Source organism: Schistocerca nitens, chromosome 5 (assembly GCF_023898315.1).
Source record: "Schistocerca nitens isolate TAMUIC-IGC-003100 chromosome 5, iqSchNite1.1, whole genome shotgun sequence".
In the NCBI taxonomy this organism is placed as follows: Eukaryota; Metazoa; Arthropoda; class Insecta; order Orthoptera; family Acrididae; genus Schistocerca; species Schistocerca nitens.
Genome location: NC_064618.1, coordinates 227,742,024 through 227,764,693, shown reverse-complemented (window position 1 = coordinate 227,764,693; position 22,670 = coordinate 227,742,024). Strand labels below are relative to the sequence as shown.

At 44.3% G+C, this 22,670-nt stretch overlaps 1 protein-coding gene across 3 annotated transcripts in view; it reads right to left on the bottom strand.

Annotated features, from left to right (window-relative positions):
- LOC126259302 (protein slit) overlaps positions 1-22,670 on the bottom strand; it is an 839,566-nt gene that overhangs the window by 76,861 nt on the left and 740,035 nt on the right. For all 3 annotated transcript variants that reach the window (XM_049955969.1, XM_049955971.1, XM_049955970.1), the window contains exons 7-8: positions 20,422-20,563; positions 8,118-8,189 (exon numbers count right to left, since the gene is read on the bottom strand). In XM_049955969.1, the coding sequence (XP_049811926.1) occupies positions 8,118-8,189; positions 20,422-20,563 (214 nt within the window). The remainder of the gene's footprint in view (positions 1-8,117; positions 8,190-20,421; positions 20,564-22,670) is intronic.

Below are 22,670 nucleotides of genomic sequence, written 5' to 3'. Positions count from 1 at the left end.
ATACAGGCTCTCTAACCAGTCAGTGTGAAAGGAGGCGGGGAGTACTGTGTTTTCAGTAGGGAAGTGGCTCTGAGCACTATGGGACTCAACTTCTGAGGTCATTAGTCCCCTAGAACTTAGAACTAGTTAAACCTAACTAACCTAAGGACATCACAAACATCCATTAGATTAGATTAGATTAATACTAGTTCCATGGATCATGAGGCAGGATTCGAACCTGCGACCGTAGCGGTCTCGCGGTTCCAGACTGCAGCGCCTTTAACCGCACGGCCACTTCGGCCGGCTTTCAGTAGTGAAGCAGTAACTGCAGAGTGTGTAGTCATAAGAGCTCAGTAACCTCGAACGGGGACTAGTCATTGGATGTCTGCTGAGTAACAGATCCATTAGAGATATTCCGATCCTTCTAAATCTGTCTAAGTCGACTGCTTGTGATGTGACTGTGAAGTGGGAACGCGGAGGAACAATCACGGCTAAACCAAGATCAGTCAGACCTTATTTAAGGATGGGCAGGAAACTTCAAGCATTGCAGAGAGTGAATGTAAAAAATGGCATGAGAACAGCGGACGGAATCACTAGTGAGTTCCACAATGCTATCAGCAGCCCAACTAGCACAATGACTGTGCGTAAGGCGACAGATGAAAAGTGTGCAATGGTCAAGCAGCTCCTCATAAGCCAAATACGACTGCGAGTCAAATGAAAACCTTACATTTGTAATAACAAATCGAAATTTCGTGTCGTTATCCTGTAAGTTGGTAAACGTCTTACAAACAGCGTGCAGAATGGCCTGTAAGTGGCAGCATAGTGCAGATGCACACACACCGTCGCAGTATCAGTATAAAGATGGCCGCCCCACTTGCGACTTGCACCAGGGAAGAATAGCGTTATGTTATGCGGTTTTTGCGTAGTGAAGGTATGAAACCTATTGAAATTCAGCGACGAATGAAGGTTCAGTACAGTGATGCATGTTTGTCACAGCAGCGAGTCTACAAATGGAGTAGGAAGTTCGCAAATGGTGTGACTTCAGTGGAAGATGAAATGGCCGTACTCCCCGGAACTAAGCCCTATAAAGCACGCCTGGAATGCTCTTGGCAAACCTGTTTCTCAACGAACACCCCTTCCTCGAACCGTGCAAGACTGAAAATAGCCTTGAGAGAGGAGTGGGACAATCTTGAATAGTGTGGTATCCAGCATTAGTAACACATGCAAAATGTGCATTAGTGCCCGAGGAGGGCATATTCCTTACTGAGAATTCGATATCGATCTTTATACTGAGAGTCTGACTTATGTCAAACATGAACGTTACTTTATGTCTGTTACCCTGCTCTCCTACGTGGTAAAATCTGTACCATTTTTCGTTGTTAATACGCCACTCCGCCTCTATTACGTATACCGGGCGATCAAAAAGTCAGTATAAGTTTGAAAACTTAATAAACCACGGAATAATGTAGATAGAGAGGTAAAAATTGACACACATGCTTGGAATGACATGGGGTTTTATTAGGGAAAAAAAACGAAGTTCACAAAATGTCCGACAGATGGCGCTGGACAGCAAAACGTCAGTGACTGCGCATGACAATCGTGTATAAAAAGAGCTGTAATGAGAGAGAGAATCAAATGCCCCAGCAGTCGCAGCATGTTGACATTAACTCTAAAGGCGCTTTTAGTGAAGCTGTATTATCAGAATGGGGAATGTGCTAGTTCAGCGTTACGATCCTATCGCCATAGGAAGGGGATTCGAACGGGTAAAGGTCCGTTGACAAATGCAGCTGTGGCAAGAATGATTTCGAAGTTCGAAGCCACGGGTTGTTTAGACGATAGACCCCATAGTGGCCGCCCGAGCACAAGGCGTAATGCTGCTGAGACCGTTCAGGAAGAAATGGAGACTGTAGCGGGTTCGACTATGCACGGGGAAGTCAGCACTCGTGCAGTCGCACGTCGCACCGGCATTCCATTACACTACTATTTGGTTGGCACTTAGGCGTACCCTCCGATGCTATCCGTACAAAATCCGTCGGCATCATGAACTGTTACCTGGCGATTTAGTGAAGCGGAGGGCATTTGCGGTGTGGGCATTTCAGAAGATGGCGGAAGATGACGATTGGTTGAGTAACGTGTTGTGGACCGACGAAGCTCATTTCACGCTCCGAGGGTCTGTCAACTCCCACAACTGCAGAATTTGGGCTACCGAAAATCCTAAAACTGTCGTGGAAACTCCATTACACGATGAGAAAGTCACGGTATGGGTTGGATTTACCACATCTACCGTTATCGGGCCTTTTTTCTTCGAGGAAATGCGTGATTCTGGTTTTGTAACTGCTACCGTGACGGGTGAGAGGTACGCCGATATGTTACAGAATCGCATCATCCCCAGCCTGGCTGATAAACACCTGTTGGGACGTACGATGTTTATGCAGGATGGCGCTCCACTCCATATTGCTAGACGCGTGAAAGATCTCTTGCGCGCGTCGTTTGGTGATGATCGAGTGCTCAGCCGCCACTTTCTTCATGCTTCGCCTCCCAGGTCCCCAGACCTCAGTCCTTGCGATTATTGGCTTTGGGGTTACCTGAAGTCGTAAGTGTATCGTGATCGACCGACATCTCTAGGGATGCTGGAAGACAACATCCGACGCTAATGCCTTACCATAACTCCGGTCATGCATTACAGTGCTGTTCACAACATTATTCCTCGACGACAGCTATTGTTGAGGAATGATGGTGGACATATTGAGCATTTCTTGTAAAGAACATCATCTTTGCTTTGTCTTGCTTTGTTACGCTAATTATTGCTATTCTGATCAGATGAAGCGCCATCTGTCGGACATTTTCTGAACTTTTGTATTTTTTTTTTGTGCTAATAAAACCCCGTCATTCCAAGCATGTGTGTCAATTTGTTCCTCTGTATCTACATTATTCCGTGATTTATTCAGTTTTCAAATTTATACTGACTTTTTGATCACCCGGTATATTGACTCTCACGTCGTCCATCATTGCCAGTGATTATTCCTGTCCAAAAAAAAGTGTTTCTTAGCAACTGTCAAGCAGTTTACTTGTTCGACTGTTTTCCTTCAGTGTGTTACTTCAGTTATTCCAAAAAGCTGTTATATGCTAAACTGTGACAGTCTAGAGAAGTGGCGCCGAGTGTTGAAGGTAAGATATACTGGTTAGGGGAAGGGCTGGTTTATGGAGAGGGTTACTTGACCCTGACGGCCGGCCTCCAGAACTGAGGGCACGCCTAATTGCCGATACGTGGCAGCCGGATCGGGTTGCGGGGGCGCACGCAGGCTGTCGTTAGCCGGACGTGGATCACGGAAAGCCCATCTGCGCCCCGCGGCAATAACTCAGCGGTCAGCGACGCCCCTCGCCTCGCCCGGCCGACGTAGCATCTCGGGAAGTGTCGGTCGCGCTACCCTCGCCCAGACAAATCGAGCGCTGTTCCACGCGTCTCTGCTAACCACTGAGAGCTGAGGGGCGGTAGCGCACTGCCCGATCCACGCCAACGGTTCGCTGTTGAAGAACCTCTATATTCGGTGCTCTGGAGAGCCAGTAAACATTTCAGGAAGTCCTTTTGTAGACTAAATCGAATAAAATATTCCATATAACATGTGTCCAAATTTTACTGGTTTTCGAGATACACTGAAGAGCCCAAGAAACCGGTACACCTGTGTGTGTGTGTGTGTGAATTCCTAAGAGACCAAACTGCTGAGGTCATCGGTCCCTAATATCATGTAGGGCACCAGCGGGCACGCAAAGGGCCGCAACACCACGTAGCATGGAGTCGACTAATGTCTTGAGGTAGTGCTGGAGGGAACTGACACCAGCAAACCTCCATGACTGCGCATAAATCCGTAAGAGTACGAGGGGATGAAGATCTCTTCTGAACAGCACGTTGCAAGGTATCCCAGATATGCTCAATAATGTTCACGTCTGGGGAGTTTGGTGGCCACAGGGTGCGTTTAAACTCACAAGAGTGTTCCTGGAACCACTCTGTGGCATTTCTGGACGTGTGGGGTGTCGTATTGTTCTGCTTGAAATGTCCAAGTCCGTCGGAATGCACAATGGACATGAATGGATGCAGGTGATCAGACAGGATGCTTACGTACGTGTCACCTGCCAGAGTCGTATCCAGACGTATAACTGTTCTGCTAGTGCCGCTCTACGATTGTCGAATATTGAGCCGATACTGAGCAGCTGAGGCTGGCAGGAGCGGCGCTTAGATTCTCCTCTTGTAGAGGCCACTACTGTCGTGGTGCGGCCCTAATCTGCGCATCACTGGCCGACGTCGTTTCATCGACTTCTTTTCTCTTGCGTTCTTCGTCTTCTTTCCGGCGCTTGCAGTTACGCCAGAACAGGGACGACGAACTAATAGATGAAATTAACGTATTTGCTACCTTCCGAGCAAAAAAACTCATGGAAGGACATAAGAAGCAGTGTAGCACAGGAAGAAAAGGAATTCCTGACCAAAAGAAGACTACTGGTATCAAGTATAGGCCTTAACTGAAGGAAAAATTAGTGGGAATGTACGTTTGGAGCACAGCATTGTATGGAAGTGGATCATGGACTGTGGGAAAAAAGGAAAAGAAGAGAATCGGAAGTTTGAGATGTGGTGCTACAGAAATGTTTGAAACTTAGTATCTCCATAGAATCGGCGAGGAGAGAAACCTATGGGGAACGTTGACAAGAAAGACATGATGATAGGAAATATGTTAAAGCACCAAGGAATAACTTATATAGCATTCGAAGGAGTTAAGAAGGGTAAAAATTTTTGGGGAAGACGGAGATTGGAATATTTGAAACAAATAATTAAGACCGTTGGATTCCTAAACTGAACTGAAGAGGTTAACACAGGGGAGGAATTGGTGGCGGGCCGCATCAGGCCAGTCAGAAAACTGATGACAAAATGAAACACAATTTTTGCTGATATTACGTATAGCTCGACTAGCATAACTCAAGACTGAAAAGTTTACTTAAGTTGCCTTTCACGAATAATGAATCTCTCCATCAGGAAACTGAAATTAAATTTTGAACAACTACTTACTTGTACCGTGTGTGTACATGGTGATTCCGTAATGATGTTACAAACTTTCAGGGACCGATCTGAGAGCTAAGGGACACTGATCCGGAAACGACAGAGTCAACATTTATGAGCGAAAATCGTTCTGACACCTCTGACTGTGGAATACGTGTACCGATACTGTTGTTGTTAAGGTTGTAGTAGGGTAGGCAACTTACAGAAATGGTAATATGGACCTAAAGGACTTGTCCGTCTTCTCTATTGTGAAACACATCTCTTCTGCAGATGAAGTGACCATAGCTCTTAAGACAAGCATTTTAGAGCACGTGTTTACTACACAGTTTTCTCTTGTTCTGGTACATAGTGCCATCTCTGAAAGCTGTTTACCCTACAACTTAGCAACAGCAATACCGCTGCATGATTTTCGCTTATAAATTTTGACTCCGTCCCTTCCGGACCAGGGTCTGTTACCTCAAATTGATACATTTGCCGTTCTCCACGATTCCTGAAAGTTTGTACCATCATCTCGGAATCAACCCGTACATTGAAACTAGCCAAGTGATCAGTGTGTACCTATCTCTTGTAGGAAGAGGAAGGCCAACACTGTTAGGTTGTTAAAATCGCTCTCATTACTGGAAAACAGAACTGATAAACATCAGCATGGAGCATACAGGGTGGTCCATCTGAAGTTGTGGATGAGATTATCTCGAAAACTATACATCGGGTAAAAATAATGGGCAAGACAAGTTCGTAAGTTCAAAGGGGGACATCAAATGTGACCTCCAGCCCCCGCCCCTTAGGGTGTGGTGGGGGACAACTTTTAAAACTTAAATGGAAACACCCATTTTTTATTACAGATTCGGATTCTCAATAAAAAGGTAATCAAGTTTTGTCTGAAACATTTTTTTAAACCATTGACAGATGGCGCTGAAATCTAGAAAAGTTAAAAATAGGGAAGAATTCCGATTTATTTAGAATAGTCCGAGAAGGACACGTCAAATCGATAAAAAATGTGCACCAATTCCTTTATTACGCCAAATTAAGCTATTTTTTTACAAAATGTATTCTATCCGCCACAGTTTTTGATGGAGGGAGGCGGAATGGTATTAAAATCTCGTTAGGCAACTCTTCACACTTGCATTACTCACCCGACTGTGGTGCTACCGTGGCCAAACTGCGAACTATGGCTCAGTATAAAGGTCGGTGCAATGTGATCAGACGTCACTTCACTTTCAGATTGTGAACCGTAAACATCAACTGATGAAAGTAAATTATGCTTTAGTGAAACATGGCTCACTATCCTCCTACAGAGATTGTTGATATGATGTTAGTTTTAGGTGAATGACATAACAATTACGCTGCAGCTGCGCAGTTGTATGTGGAACGTTTCCCAAACAGACGACATCCAAGCGAAAACATTATTCGAAATTGCACTCAACGAGCTTGGAATGGATACATGCACAATCGACCTCGTCATAACGAATACAATGAAAATGACGCTCGTACCGTTACCGTTCTTGCCTGTGTTCAACTGGATCACGAAATTAGTAGTCGTGCGATTCAGAGACAAACTGGAATACCGATATCAACTGTTTTGAGGATTTTGAAGGCACATAAATATCATGCGTATCATATCATACTGACACAGGCTTTAACGTCAAAAGATATGCAAATACATATGCATTTCGGCCAATGGGCTTTGGAAATGATAAGAAGTGACAATGATTCTTTTTTAGATACGTTATGTTCACCGATGAAGCCACATTCAAAAACAATGGCGAATTAAATCATCTTGATTGTCATTATTGGTCCCCGTGAATCCACACTGGCACAGACCCGTTGACAATCAACACAAATGGTCTTTAATGGTCTGGTGTGGAATTTTAAACGATTACTTGATAGGGCCATATTGTTTTGGCCGAAAAGTTACTGGAGAATCTTATTTACAACTTCTCCGCGATGATTTGTTGGAATTAATGGAAGATGCTGATTTAGAAACTAGGTAACGAATGTGGTTCCAACAGGATGGAGCAGCTCCCCGTTATGCTAAAAATGCGCAGAACGTTTTAAATTTACGGTACTCTGGTCAGTGGATAGGACGCAGCGGACCAATTCAGTGGCCTCCACGTTCACCACACCTAACATCTCCTGATTTTTCCTTGTGGGGTTATTTAAAAAATATTGTTTATGAAAGACAGCCCACAACCAGAAACGATATGGAGCAACGAATTCGAAGAGCGTGTGCATGTGATACTCAAAATTGTCGACAACTTTCGCAGGCGATTGACTTTATGCATTGAACCAAATGGGGATAATTTTGAACAATTTCTTCGTGGCTAATTTCATTAATTAAGCACCCCAAATTGTGAGAGGCAACGGGATTCACACTAATGAAGAACCCCATGGGAACATCATTCTACTACGTCCACGTCGTTGTTCCTGGGTAATGCTAAAAGTAGGATACAGTACATTTTCTACAACAATAGCTTAATTTGGCGTAACGAAACAATTGGTGCACATTTTGTATCAATCTGATGCGTCTTTCTCGGATAATTCTAAATAAATCAGATTTCTTCCCAAATTTTACTTTTTTCTCGATTTCAGCGCCATCTGTCAATGATTTAAAAAATGTGTCAGACAAAACTTGATTACTTTTTTATGGAGAATCCGAATCTGCAATAAAAATGGGTGTTTCCATTTAAGATTTAAAAGTTTTCCCCCCGCCCCACCCAAGGGGGCGGGGGCTGGAGGTCACGTGTAGTATCATTTGATGTCCCCCTTTGAGCTTACGAACTTGTCTTACCCACTATTTTTACCCAATGTATAGTTTTCGAGATAATCTCATCCGAAACTTGAGATGGACCACCCTGTATAAGAATCTCACACCCAATGTGCTATTATTACATAAGACTGTGAACAGGCGTTTTCAATCAACTGCGTACTTTTGCATGTTAATCTGTACTACATTTGATCTTGTATAAATTACGGAAAATAATCTAGAAGTAGAAACATACTCAGGTATAAATTCCAAGTCGGTGCAGAGAACAAGAAGCAGCAGCAGCAGCAGCAGCAGTAAGCAGCGGGAGCGCCAGCTGTCGATACTTACATGCGACTCAGCCTTTTGTAGGGTGCGAATGCCTTGTGTGGGATATCCGTGATGGCATTCTGCTCCAGCCGCCTGCGGACAGAAGCATGCAATCAATTTTCACGCTTCAGACAAAGTTTTTTTACTCTGAAACTGTTAAATTTGGAAGGTAGGATATGAAGTACTGGCGGAAGTAAAACAGTGAGGGCGGATCGTGATACTTGCTTGCATAGTTCAATCGGTAGAGCACTTGCCCGCGAAAGACAAAGGTCCCATGTTCGAGTGCCTGTGCGGCATGCAGTTCAAATCTGCCAGGAATTTTCATACAATTTGACTTACCTGCTTCACCTTCCCAGATGTTCCTATGGAAGGAACATTCGTAAAAGCAAAATATTTCTCAATGTTACCACTGATCTCTCATTTCTAAGAACACATGGGTGCGAAGCAACACAATCAGTTTCTAGTCTACTAGCCAATATTAACTTATGTTTACTTCCAAGTAATTATATTGTTAACTTAAAAGGCTATACATTAATAATTTCCTGATTAAAAACTAACAACGCTGAAGATACAATGCGGGAAAAAAACGCAACGTCCTCAAGGGCAAGGGGATTTTATTGACAAGTGAAGTGCAGGTAGTTTGTCATTGTAGGAGTATAAGATAGTAAATTCAGACCAAATGAAACACTCACATCACAATAAAGAGGGCCCAAACAGTCGCATCAATACCGACTGTAGCCCCCCCCCCCCCTTTCACTTCGACAGAAACGCAGGTCCATTTTCTCGCATGGAAACGATCATAAAGTTGCAGAATGGCATTGAGCCGTGACTTCCTGCGATGCTATTGGCAGGATAGTTTCTCTGTCGAAGATACGCGCTTTGCGGCGCCCTAGTTGGCCAGCGCCCTCTATTTAGGACGGCCGCGAGAAGAGACTCGGTCGGCGGCAGTGGCAGAGGGAAGACAACGCACGGAGCAACGCGAGTAGTCAGTCGGCACTTGGTGTACTGCGAGGACGCACGGCGTTGACATTCCGGCGCCTGGGTGTGGCGGCGAGCGGAACTGGAGTCCGAAAGCAGTCACCGGTCAACGTAGGCTCTGTTTAAGGGTCGTGTCTATCTGCAATCCTGAGGAGAGCGCGGGAGTTTAGCCTGGCGTGCATGTTAACGGCGAGCTCCTGAACTAGCTTTGCGGTGGAATCTTTGGATGTCATTGCTCCGTGTAGCCACTTTGATTTTCGCTGGTCATTCCTTAAACCACTTGGACATGGTCCGGGATACTTGGTATTGCAAGTCCATCTAACTGCGCTGTGCCCTGGTTCCGTTGCATTACAAGTGTGGCCGATATTCGGCTATTCTTTTTCTTTATTTGTTATTGTTAATATGTTAAGTGGTGAGTTTTATGGATCAAAGTTTTTATCTGTGTAAAACTTCAGCCGTCAATTTAAATTGGAATTGCAAACTTCTTGTTGTCAACTATCAGCACTGATTATGGTTTGTTGGTTCTTCAGTCACATTTGACACTGGTCATTATGGTCAGACTGTGCCAAAAGGAAATTCAGACACTGGAGCATCGTCAGGATGAAATAAATGGCAAGGAAATATTGCTGGCGGGCATAAAGGGAGAAAGAAATATGAGAAACGGTTTCACAATGTGAGCCTCGCCACGTGGCAAAACAAAATCCCGAAAAGAATTTACGAAACTGGTCACAAGAAACACTTAGTTGGGTAATGGTTCACGTTGATTACGCTGGACCATGCTGGAAAGCATCCTAGTTCATACATATGGACATACATTCACAGCTGCCATTTATATTTGAAATCATCTCAACAACTATAGAAAACACAAGAATGGCGCACCAAACATTCTTTGCCACAGTAGCATTCCACAAGACCACAGTTTTAGACAATAGGACACAATTTGTATCAAAGCAGAGATTGAAAATAACGCTTCAGTTGTTAAGTTCTTTTTTTATTTTTCAGTGCTTACGCCCCGACCGTTTTCAGTGTATTATATGCCCATCATCAAGAGTGATAATTTTGTACTGTGATCCCGAGCGCCGCCATCCCGGTTGTGGTCTAAGCAACGAAAAATAAAAGAAAGCACATTACAACTGAAGTGGTATTTTCAGTCTGTAATACAGAGCTTAGTTGCGGCTGTTCCTCCGGCAGGATTGTTTGTTGTATCAAAGCAATTCAAAGATTTACGTGGCAGGAATGACATAGAACACCTGACTAAGACTCCGTTTCACCCTGCTCCAAATAGTGAAACTGAAAGATTAGCCAGCGCTTCTAAAGAAACCATGAAAAAGGTTAACTAGGAAAGAGAGGAAAAGACATTGATAATTTATCGCACAACTCCAAATACAATAACTGCAAACTTACCTTCTGAACTGCTTCGTGGACCTCAGATAAGGATCACATTATCGTTTATCTATATAACGATTTGGGAAACAATCTGAGCAGCCGTCTTCGGTTGTTTTCGCAGATGACGCTGTCATTTATCGGCTAATAAAGTCATCAGAAGATCGAAACAAACTTCCAAACGATTTAGAAAAGATATCTGAATGGTGCGAAATGTGGCAGTTGACCCTAAATAACGAAAAGTGTGAGGTCATCCACATGAGTGCAAAAAGGAACTCAAACTTCGGTTACACGATAAATCAGTCTAATCTAAAAGCCGTAAATTCAACTAAATACCTAGCTATTACAATTACGAACAACTTAAATTGGAAGGAACACATAGAAAATGTTGTGGGGAAGGCTAACCAAAGACTGCGTTTTATTGTCAGAACAATTAGAGTATGTAACAGACCTACTAAGGAGACTGCCAACACTACGCTTGTCCGTCCTCTTTTAGAATACCGCTGCGCGGTGTGGGATCCTTACCAGATAGGACTGACGGAGTACATCGAAAAAGTTCAAAGAAAGGCAGCACGTTTTGCATTATCGCGAAATATGGGAGACAGTGTCACAGAAATGATACAGGATTTGGGCTGGACATCGTTAAAAGAAAGGCGTTTTTCGTTGCGACGGAATCTTCGCACGAAATTCCAATCACCAACCTCCTCCTCCGAATGCGAAAATATTTTGTTGACACCAACCTACATAGGGAGGAACGATCACCACGATAAAATAAGGGAAATCAGATCTCATACGGAAAGATATAGGTGTTCATTCTTTCCGCGCGCTATACGAGATTGGAATAATAGAGAATTGTGAAGGTGGTTCTATGAACCGCCTGCCAGGCACTTAAATGTGATTTACAGAGTATCCATGCAGATGTAGACATAGATGTAGAAACAGGAGATAAAGCCAAAGAAGAAATCAGAGATCAAATTGGTGATAGAGAATATATCTAAATTTTTTCACAGAATTTGTCAAGAGGATTACCATATATCAGTGCCAGTGTAATCAAACAGGTAAGAAACACTATTTTAAGAAGACGATGCTTTACAACTTCCAGGAACTGTTGAAAACTCAAAACTTCACACAGCTATATTACTCCAAAATTTATTACGCACCCGGTTTCAGTCGTTAACATGCCGTCTTCTGGTATGTTACGATTATGAGTTGTATCACATCTGATTATGCCGTCAAAATAAAGCAGAAGATTGTCTGTTAACAACTGAAACAGATTGTAGATAAATTTCGGAATAATACAGCTTGAGTTTTCAAGCTGTGAAATATGCTGCACGTCGCGAAACTGCGTTATGGAGTTGCTAAAGGCTTTCAAAACCTTAAGAAGAGCGCACAACGCAGAACTAGACATTAATGGAATTTAATACGACTGCCGCCTGAACCAGAAGTACAACAAGACAGAAACTGTCCTCAGGGTGTCGAAAGGAAATAGATCGACAGGACATCTACAAGATTTAGGAGATCAACAAGGATCTATCGAAACATGGTACGTTACAGCCCATCGTCGATATAACTGGGGAGGAAATGTCTATCAAAAGTTCCAGAAACTTTTGTACAGAAGTGCCATGACTGTCAGTTTTATATAGTTCAATTCTTTTATCTTGGCGGTTCGCGCATGCCCACTCAGACGCGGGAGATTGCTGCGTTGCCAGTTGTACGTGCCAAGAGAAGCAGCGGCGTAGTATAGTTCGCAAACTTACGTTTAGGGGGGAGCGCGCAGTTTATGAAGTAAAGCCACCATGGCCCATTAACCCTTTCGCTGCTACAGAGACGTGCTCCCCGCGTTCCGCGATGTGCGGGATTTTGTCATCACTGCACTGCTCGCCTATGCAGAAACATGGTGTTTCGACTGCTTTGACACACTTTATCATTCGATTCACAAAAACTATTTGGTCCAAAAATTTGATATTTACACATCTTCTTGACTGATACCTTCCCCCCATAAATGACTTAATTTTGTTTCGATGTTCAACGCAGTTGTTGTGCAGCATTAGATGTAGTAAACCATTGCACGAAATTTTGAAGAGTTTGCAGAGGTACAAGTCCATAGCGTATACTTCCCGTATGGTCGACTTTAGTTGCCAGTAGAAATTTCAAAAAATTACATTCAAACAAATAAAATTCATGAAGTAAGACACTTCGATATTGTTTTTAAATCAAGAAAATATTAAGCACCGAGCAAGGTTTGAACTCAGAACCTTTTACTTAGCAGCCATACACTATAACCATTAAACTAATGCAGCTCGTCGTTCAATATATCTTCCGGAGGACTATAAAATATCACGCAAAAAACCGACAAACACTGTTGGTATGATTATGAATTACTCACGTTTCGTCGAAGTACAATAGGAAATAAACAATTACCGCTGTTCTTTATTGCGAAAAATCGGTTAGTGAGAATGATACAAACGCCTTTCCTTGCTATCGCCTGAATTAGGAGGCTTATTGCTTGTTTGGTTTAATTAATTAATAGAATATGAAGCAACTGGTATAAGGAATGCTTTTTCCAAACTTTCTATAAAAGAAAACCTGCTATCAAGACGTTGCTTTTGTTCAATTACTTTATTTATGACTGAACATTTCTAAAACTGAAGACACTCGTCTGTGCTCTGCACTGCAGTTGAGCTCTGGCAACGTCGTTCTCTATTCATTGGCTGACTGTGTTTTGTGACGTCAGATGCGCAGAACGAACCTAAACTCGGCCGCCGTCATAAATGACGCGCACTTTAGTCAGTTGTTACGTCCGCTTGCGTTGCAGTATCGTTGTGCTTACTTAATGATTTGTGTACTGAGTTAATAAACGTGCGTATTATTACACCTAATGTGGCCTATAACCGGAAAAAATATGAGTAAGGAACAGCTAGGTTGAAATGTCCTCAGCTAGAGGGAATCCCCGCTGGCACAGCGCGTGGTGCGGGACTTCCCCGCGTTTCGCGGCGTTGCCGAAGCTCGGGACCGAACGCCCTCTGCGGGCGGCGCGCCTAACTATATTTTAGGAGAGTTAAGGGCTGCTCCACGGAGCGGGTGGCCGTCCTTCCAAATGAGATTAGCATCTCGTCCGGCTGGCCGGACGCCCGCCGAGATTTAATTTTATTGGGCGCTGAAGGAGCTCGGATGGCCCGTGTTTCACAGTCGGGAATGTTAACTCCGCTCCGGCCGGACACTCCTGCCTCACCGCGGCAATCACTGTCAGCGCACGCCCGCTATATTTCCCAGACTCTCCTCTAAACTCCTCACTGTTTTGACTGCGCTCCCTTCAAATGCACCGTACGTTGCGGTGCGATGCCGTAACTTTCCCAGAACGGCAGCGACGTTTCGAAATGTTATCTTTCCGCGATCGCAACTGAGAATCCTTATAAGATATGCCTCACACTGTGGTTCCCAGCAGACCTTCGAAATACATCGCTTTGGAAGCCTCAGAAATTGTAGTGTTCCTTCGTGCTCTCTGAAAAGCTAAAAAAAGAGTATTTCAGTTAAAACTTCCGGGCTGAGTGGCCGTTTGCCGGTTGCCAGTTGCTGACATTATTTGTGAAGATGCCGCTAAGTCAGTGAATACATTTTAGATATAGACTGTGGCCTCTCAGCCCTTTTTAACTGAAGTAAACATTTGTCACAAAAATTTTCATTTAATATTTTTGTATAGTTTATTTTTCTGTCTCATTTGCGCATTTTTTTACGATGTGGCTAGTTTCGATCAAACTTAATCGTTTTCAGATCTATGTACACTATTGGCCATTAAAATTTCTATACCAAGATGAAATGCTGATGATAAACGGGTATTCTTTGGACAAACATATTATACCAGAACTGACATGTGATTTCATTTCCAAGTAATGTGGATGCATAGATCCTGAGAAATCAGTACACAGAACAACCACCTCTGCCCGTAATAACGGCCTTGATACGCCTGGGAATTGAGTCAAACAGAACTCGGATGGAGTGTACAGGTACAGCAGCCCATGCAGCTTCAACACGATACCACAGTTCATCAAGAGTAGTGACTGGCGTATTGTGACGAGCCAGTTGCTCGGCCACCATTGACCAGACGTTTTCATCCGAAAAAATTACGTTTTGCCATTCGTGCACCCAGGTTCGTCGATGAGTGCACCATCGCAGGCGCTTCTGTCTGTAATGCAGCGTCAAGGGTAACCGCAGCCATGGTCTCCGAGCTGATAGTCCATGCTGCTGCAAACGTCGTCGAACTGTTCGTGCAGATGGTTCTTGTCTTGCAAACGTCACAATCTGTTGACTCAGGGATCGAGACGTGGCTGCACGATCCGTTACAGCCATGCGGATAAGATGCCTGTCATCTCGACTGCTAGTGATACGAGGCCGTTGGGATCCAGCACGGCGTTCCGTATTGCCCTCCTGAACCCACCGATACCTTTATCAAAGTCGGAAACGTGATGGTACGCATTTCTGCTCCTTACACGAGGCATCACAACAACGTTTCACCGGGCAACGTCGGTCAACTGCTGTTTGTGTATGAGAAATCGTTTGGAAACTTCCCTCATGTCAGCACGTTGTAGGTGTCGCCACCGGCGCCAACCTTGTGTGAATGCTGTGAAAAACTAATCATTTCGCCGACCGAAGTGGCCGAGCGGTTCTGGGCGCTACAGTCTGGAACCGCGCGACCGCTACGGTCGCAGGTTCGAATCCTGCCTCGGGCATAGCTGTGTGTGATGTCCTTAGGTTAGTTAGGTTTAAGTAGTTCTATGTTCTAGCGGACTGATGACCTCAGAAGTTAAGTCCCATAGTGCTCAGAGCCATTTTGCTAATCGTTTCTATATCACAGCATCTTCTTCCCGTCGGTTAATTTTCGCGTCTGTAGCACGCCATCTTCGTGGTGTAGCAATTTTAATGGCCAGTAGTGTAGTACGAAACTGCTGACTTTGAAGGTGTGTATATATACTGCCAGAAAAAAAATTTAGTACACTCTTTTGCAGGTTTCTATTTCTCTCAATTACACTCCTGGAAATGGAAAAAAGAACACATTGACACCGGTGTGTCAGACCCACCATACTTGCTCCGGACACTGCGAGAGGGCTGTACAAGCAATGATCACACGCACGGCACAGCGGACACACCAGGAACCGCGGTGTTGGCCGTCGAATGGCGCTAGCTGCGCAGCATTTGTGCACCGCCGCCGTCAGTGTCAGCCAGTTTGCCGTGGCATACGGAGCTCCATCGCAGTCTTTAACACTGGTAGCATGCCGCGACAGCGTGGACGTGAACCGTATGTGCAGTTGACGGACTTTGAGCGAGGGCGTATAGTGGGCATGCGGGAGGCCGGGTGGACGTACCGCCGAATTGCTCAACACGTGGGGCGTGAGGTCTCCACAGTACATCGATGTTGTCGCCAGTGGTCGGCGGAAGGTGCACGTGCCCGTCGACCTGGGACCGGACCGCAGGGACGCACGGATGCACGCCAAGACCGTAGGATCCTACGCAGTGCCGTAGGGGACCGCACCGCCACTTCCCAGCAAATTAGGGACACTGTTGCTCCTGGGGTATCGGCGAGGACCATTCGCAACCGTCTCCATGAAGCTGGGCTACGGTCCCGCACACCGTTAGGCCGTCTTCCGCTCACGCCCCAACATCGTGCAGCCCGCCTCCAGTGGTGTCGCGACAGGCGTGAATGGAGGGACGAATGGAGACGTGTCGTCTTCAGCGATGAGAGTCGCTTCTGCCTTGGTGCCAATGATGGTCGTATGCGTGTTTGGCGCCGTGCAGGTGAGCGCCACAATTAGGACTGCATACGACCGAGGCACACAGGGCCAACACCCGGCATCATGGTGTGGGGAGCGATCTCCTACACTGGCCGTACACCACTGGTGATCGTCGAGGGGACACTGAATAGTGCACGGTACATCCAAACCGTCATCGAACCCATCGTCCTACCATTCCTAGACCGGCAAGGGAACTTGCTGTTCCAACAGGACAATGCACGTCCGCATGTATCCCGTGCCACCCAACGTGCTCTAGAAGGTGTAAGTCAACTACCCTGGCCAGAAGATCTCCGGATCTGTCCCCCATTGAGCATGTTTGGGACTGGATGAAGCGTCGTCTCACGCGGTCTGCACGTCCAGCACGAACGCTGGTCCAACTGAGGCGCCAGGTGGAAATGGCATGGCAAGCCGTTCCACAGGACTACATCCAGCATCTCTACGATCGTCTCCATGGGAGAATAGCAGCCTGCATTGCTGCGAAAGGTGGATATACACTGTACTAGTGCCGACATTGTGCATGCTCTGTTGCCTGTGTCTATGTGCCTGGGTTCTGTCAGTGTGATCATGTGATGTATCTGACCCCAGGAATGTGTCAATAAAGTTTCCCCTTCCTGGGACAATGAATTCACGGTGTTCTTATTTCAATTTCTAGGAGTGTAGTTTCGCGGCGTTAGAGTCACGTCTCGAGGGATACAGGTTTATTTCATGATTTATTCCAAACGATAAGGAGTTTATTACCCAACAAAATTTGCCCAATTGTGATAACACTGTTTAACCGTTTTGATATCGGCTGTCCAATTTAAAATAGGGCAGAATGCAGGGAGCGTCATCCCGATACAGGAAAGCTAAGGCTTAACACCGTCATGAGAACATGGTGTTCGCAGTGACCACCTAGACGAAGTTATAATGGTACGCAATGCATTCTCCGTGGCTTGTGGAACATAGATGTAGGTCTTTGATGCCGGACAGACGCATATTGAAATTCTCTATAAGAGACAGAAAAACAAGTGCGTCAGGGAACAGACTGAGTTGGAGGTCGTAATTAAATCTGTAATGAAATGGAGATACTCTATTTACCCAGGTGAAAGTGTGTTCGATGCGTAGTAAGAGTTATTTCCCGGGTTGAAAAATATAAGGAAACGGTTGGTAGTCGACGGCCTGATGAAAGGTGAGGAGATTACGTACGTACACATGTAAGAGGCACATGGGAGCTGAAGACTATTAAGGCAGGGCTGGGCAAATGCAAGAGTATGGGCACAGGCGTCCCAGAGGCTCACATAGCCTGCGCCACCCCCACGCACGCTCTCTCTCTCTCTCTCTCTCTCTCTCTCTCTCTCTCTATGAATGCTGAGTTCCCACTCCATCACACTAACCGTTCTAGCAGAGCCCATCTCAAGTACACGTGCTTGCCTAATCGGCCGCTTGACCTTGTTAGTATTCGCTATGTCAAACTCTTATTTTTCCTAATAACACAGAATTACAGAGAAGAAAATGGCCTCAAACCGAAAATCAAATGTAACTTTACGCTTCAATCCAGAATGAGAAAAAATTACTTTTTCATTGAAACACAACGGTATATCTAGTGATGTAAAACCATAGGAGTAAAATAAGTATACTTAAGCGACGTTCCCCACTGCTCTGTAAGAAATTAATCATCAATTTGAATACTGAAGAAAAGAAAGCGACTTCTCGAGAAAAAAACAACTAAATAGACATATGTCATTTTTTTGGAAATTAGTACTGTCATTGAGGATCCATTGCCCTCAATTTTACTCCGCCATTGTAACGTATTTACAAGAAAAAATCACGCGAAGCTCAATGATGCTGCAACGAAATTGAGCTATTACATAGATCTCGAAACAGTGAAAGTAGCAGGTCCTTCCCGCGATGGAGAATTTGTGAAATAATTGCTTTCTGTCAGCGCAATCATTTTGTGCCCAGTGATAATCCCCCTTTTCGAAACAGTTCCCCTTTCAATGAGAGGGGTTCGTAGACATACTGAATAAATGGTGAAAGACGTGGAAGAAACGGTCCGGCACACAGTTTTAATCTGCCCGGTAGTTTCTGTACAGGGTTATTCAGAAACATCCTGTGGTTTCTGAAGACAACTGCGCGAAAGAGGTAAATATTCGTCGTTTTTTCTCTTGGGGTTTGGACGAAAGCACTGATTTATGTCGCTCAAAATTGGCATGTTTATGAGAGATGCTGACGCGGAGTTGAATATGATGGAGAAAGTCCTTGATTTGGTCACACTATATGACAGAACCCGAATTTAATTTTCTGTCTGAAGTTTAACTATTAAACAGCCTGTGCAGTTTGTAAGCGTACTGCTCACCTTAGCCATGAGTGGGGTGCACCGTTTCTTCCCGTTCTCTTGCAACTGCAGCACGGGTAGTGCGTATGATAGACACTGTATGATGTTTAGCGTGGAGTCTGTCTAGTCTGGGGCGGGAGTGTGGACGCGGGAGGCCGGGATGCGTTACATACATCAAGGTGGTAACACAGAGGCGAAACAATGTCGCGAGTGATTTACTCAGGATGTATCTTACACTGCTTATGTCATTTGTTTAAAATTTTAATAGTTTTCGTCGGAAGACAAAATAAATATACTATTTGCTGGTTACCGGTTCCAGCTGATTAACAACCATCAGGAGGTCGGGGCAAAAATCGTAAAGGGAGACCAAGAGATGAATACAGTGAGAGTTGGCAATACTCTCTTAGGATGTAAAGGTTGGCTACAGCGCGCATACACAAGCTCTGGAATCTAAGATATTGTTGTCGCGCTTCGCAGCGCACGGATTCACTAGCGGCAGTTTCGAAGCCAGTGTAGGACCCCCCTGCTGTGGTGCGCACGTGTGTTGGGCGAGGGGTCGTCGCCGAGCTGCCGTACTGCTGTGTCCGCCAGCAGCGACACAGGATTTGGTATTTAGTTGATATTTTTTTATAATTTGCAGCGCGCTTATTAATTTAAAGAAAAGGGTTTGTGTATGTGCGTAGCAAAAAAGTGGTTCAAATGACTCTGAGCACTATGGGACTTAACTTCTGAGGTCATCAATCCCCTAGAACTTAGAACTACTTAAACCTAACTAACCTAAGGACATCACACACATCCATGCCCGAGGCAGGATTCGAACCTGCGACCGTAGCGGTCGCGCGGTTCCAGACTGTAGCGCCTAGAACCGCTCGGCCATTCCGGCCGGCTATGTGCGTAGCAGCAGACGGTAATTTTGATAATGATAGGAGTTGAATTCTTAAGGGAAACCATTATTAGATTAAGTATTGATTTTTGTCATTGATTTCTTTTGTAATTGTCAGGGAATTGTTTCACTATGTATTTAATTGAGAAGTATTTCAGTCTGTCTCAAGAGTTTGATTAATTTATAATATTGCTTTAATGCCACTGGAGGCAGATTTACATACGAAGCGATTGTTCAAAGAGCTTCTAGCGTTTTGTTAATTGAATGAGAAAGAATCGCTTTCAGAATATAGTGATTTTTTTTTAAAAGGAATTAGATTTGACCAAACCCTTTCTCTTGAATTATATGTAGTTGTAGCAAGCAGCAGCAGCCGCAGCAACAGCAGGAGCCGCCATACAGAACATGCATTGCACTCAGCATGAATAATAGGTTTTTTTATGTTTTTGTTAAATAATGGAATGCAGCAGATCAAGCAGTAGCAGCAGAAAGACCAAGTGAGTTATTTGTTGCGTACAGGACCAATAAAAATAAATAAATAAATAAAGTTTAAGTGATCTCTGTAATAGTAAAGTTAACAAGAGTACAAGCACGAGATTTTCAGTAGAAAACACGAGATAAGAAGAAAGCGCTAGCGACTTTCTACAGTACGCAGATTCAGAGGGATGTAGGTTACAGCAGTCACTCGGAGATAAAGTGGATTGCAGAGGATAGAGGAGCGTGGAGAGCCGCATCAAACCATCTTTGGACTGAGACCACAGCAACAACAGTAAAGAGCTTATAATTTCTAGTAAACAAGACGATCGAAGTCTTCATCCACCAGAACTAAGTGACCTATTGTAAACAAAACCTGCGAATGCTATCTAAATTGAAACGTACGAAAAAAAAAATATCCACGTAACAGATGATGTCGCACTTCAGAGGGTATACCGACAGGTTAGCATTGTTGGATAGAGGCGAAAAGTTAGATGGTGAGGTACTCACAGCTCGGCCGTGGAGTCCGGCAGTTGGTCGGGCAGGCGGGCTAGCGCCTTGTCCTTGCAGTCCACGATGGCGTCGGCGCAGCGGCACGGGTGCGAGCACTGCGGCTCCGCAGAACACTCGCCACTGGGTCGCTCCACCAGGCCTGCAACACGGCACAGAGGGTCTCGCTACAGGCGGCCGTCATTCTGACCACCACTTACAGTAACAGGCTAGCATTTTGATTTCACAATCACTTAAATGTCATCACTTTGCACGTATCAGTGCGCTCTTTTCCCACTTCCACTGTTTCGTTCCACTTTCCCCATGTGGGCATATATTAAACGCTCATGTATAATCTATACAGGGTTCCACAATGCTGTGAGGGCGGATCGTGAGTCGTGCTTAGGTACCTCAGCTGGTAGACGACTTGCTTACGAAAGGCAAAGGTCCCGAGTTCGAGTCTCGGTCCGGCACACGATTTTAATCCGCTAGGAAGTCTCTGTACAGGGTTGCTAAGAAATGCCTCCGTGGTTTCAGAAGACAACTGGGCGAAAACTACAAGACAGACAAACAAACATCAGTAGACAGAGCACCTCCCCAGTCTTTAGCTTATGTTACAGCTAAGGAAGAGTTTTACACGTTGAACTATTTCTCAGACTTTCGCCTCTAGCCAGCCCTGTAATAAGAATTTAATACATTTTCTGACTCCATTGTGAACTGATAAGCATTAACTTTACGTATGCTGCGGTCTTTTTGTAAAATTGTAAGAATTACTCCGTAAAAGCAACGTTCTTCTAAATTCGGAAGTCTGTTCCACGGTACAACATGCTAATATACCTAGAAACGAATGTTCTACTCAAATTTAAAACTGTTGCAATCAAAAAAAATCTTGATTCATTAGAATATATCATATGTTCCATGGTGGACCTTTCTTTTCAAAATACACAATGATCCACGACTGTCGAAGTACAACTTTATCATCCACACAGTATGCAACTAGTTTTAAAAATATACAGAATTTTATTTACTATGAAAATCCGTACCTGAAGAATTAACAATAGGCTCCAAATACCTTTAATATATTTTACAGCACTTAATTATGTAGAACTCGTAATATTTACAACCTCGTGTCTCATAACAACAAAAACAGTAAAAAAGGCCAGAAACTGCATATAGCGGTCTGTAGTGTGCATTCCTTCATGCGATTCTAAAATCGGTCGCCGGATTGAAACACCTACCAGGAAACATCACGTCTTCCTAGGTACACTGTTCTCCAGTTACAACACTCTCCCTTCCTCATTATACTAGTAAGCACACGAATTGCCTGCGAAAGTGTACAGCAGCCCGCTTTGGAAATACGTTTTAAAAACACTAAATATTATTGTATTCACATTACTTTCTGTAAACATGTGGTACAGGTACAGTATATCCTCTTTCATAGATTTATACATTTTGCTTTTCGAATTTTGGTTGATTCCGGAGATAAACTATGTGTGAAAAGTGATTTATCCGTTTAGAGCACCTTTAGGCTGACTCCTACGATCATTGATAGTTTTTGTGGCGCAAGAGAATACATTATTTCAGTCTGCCGTCGGGCTTGGAGCTTCGCCCTGACAACGTATTGTCCAAAGAATAAATCACGTATCTTCTTGTATCCTGTAATTTTGATGCAGTTAATGTAGTATAGTGACCTAGATACAAATGATCACTTACGCTCGCTCGTCCTGTATTAATGTCACTTTTAGTAAGAATAAGCTATATGACGAACGTTTTATGGATATATATATAAGAGTCGATCAAAAAGAGTGCTGTATGAGTGATTTGCTGCAAAGTATATGCAATTCAACGCGGAGATGCGGGTATGTAAACATCAACATGTAGGCAAGGGGTTAGTGTGACATTCAATGGAAAATTTGAGATGGCCTCTTTTGTTTGGTTTTCGATCATTGTACCTAATTATGGTGTTTCACACAGCATTATAGATGACTGAAGTTAGTCTGTTTTTTGATCTAGTTTGTCATTTTACTGACTTTCAAGAATGTGAGTCGAACACTTGATCGAAGTACATAACTGTGCGCCTACGTGCCACGCCGCACTGCCTGTCCTACTGAATCGCGGGCTGCCTACACAGCGCGGCGCTAACTGCGCGACACGGCAGCGTCTTGTCTTTGCGGTGGCGTGTGTTGTTGCTTCACTTCAGCAATGTTACAAGACAAGAGTCCGGCTAATGCCGAAATATGCATGAATGCATATTACATGAGTATTCCCAT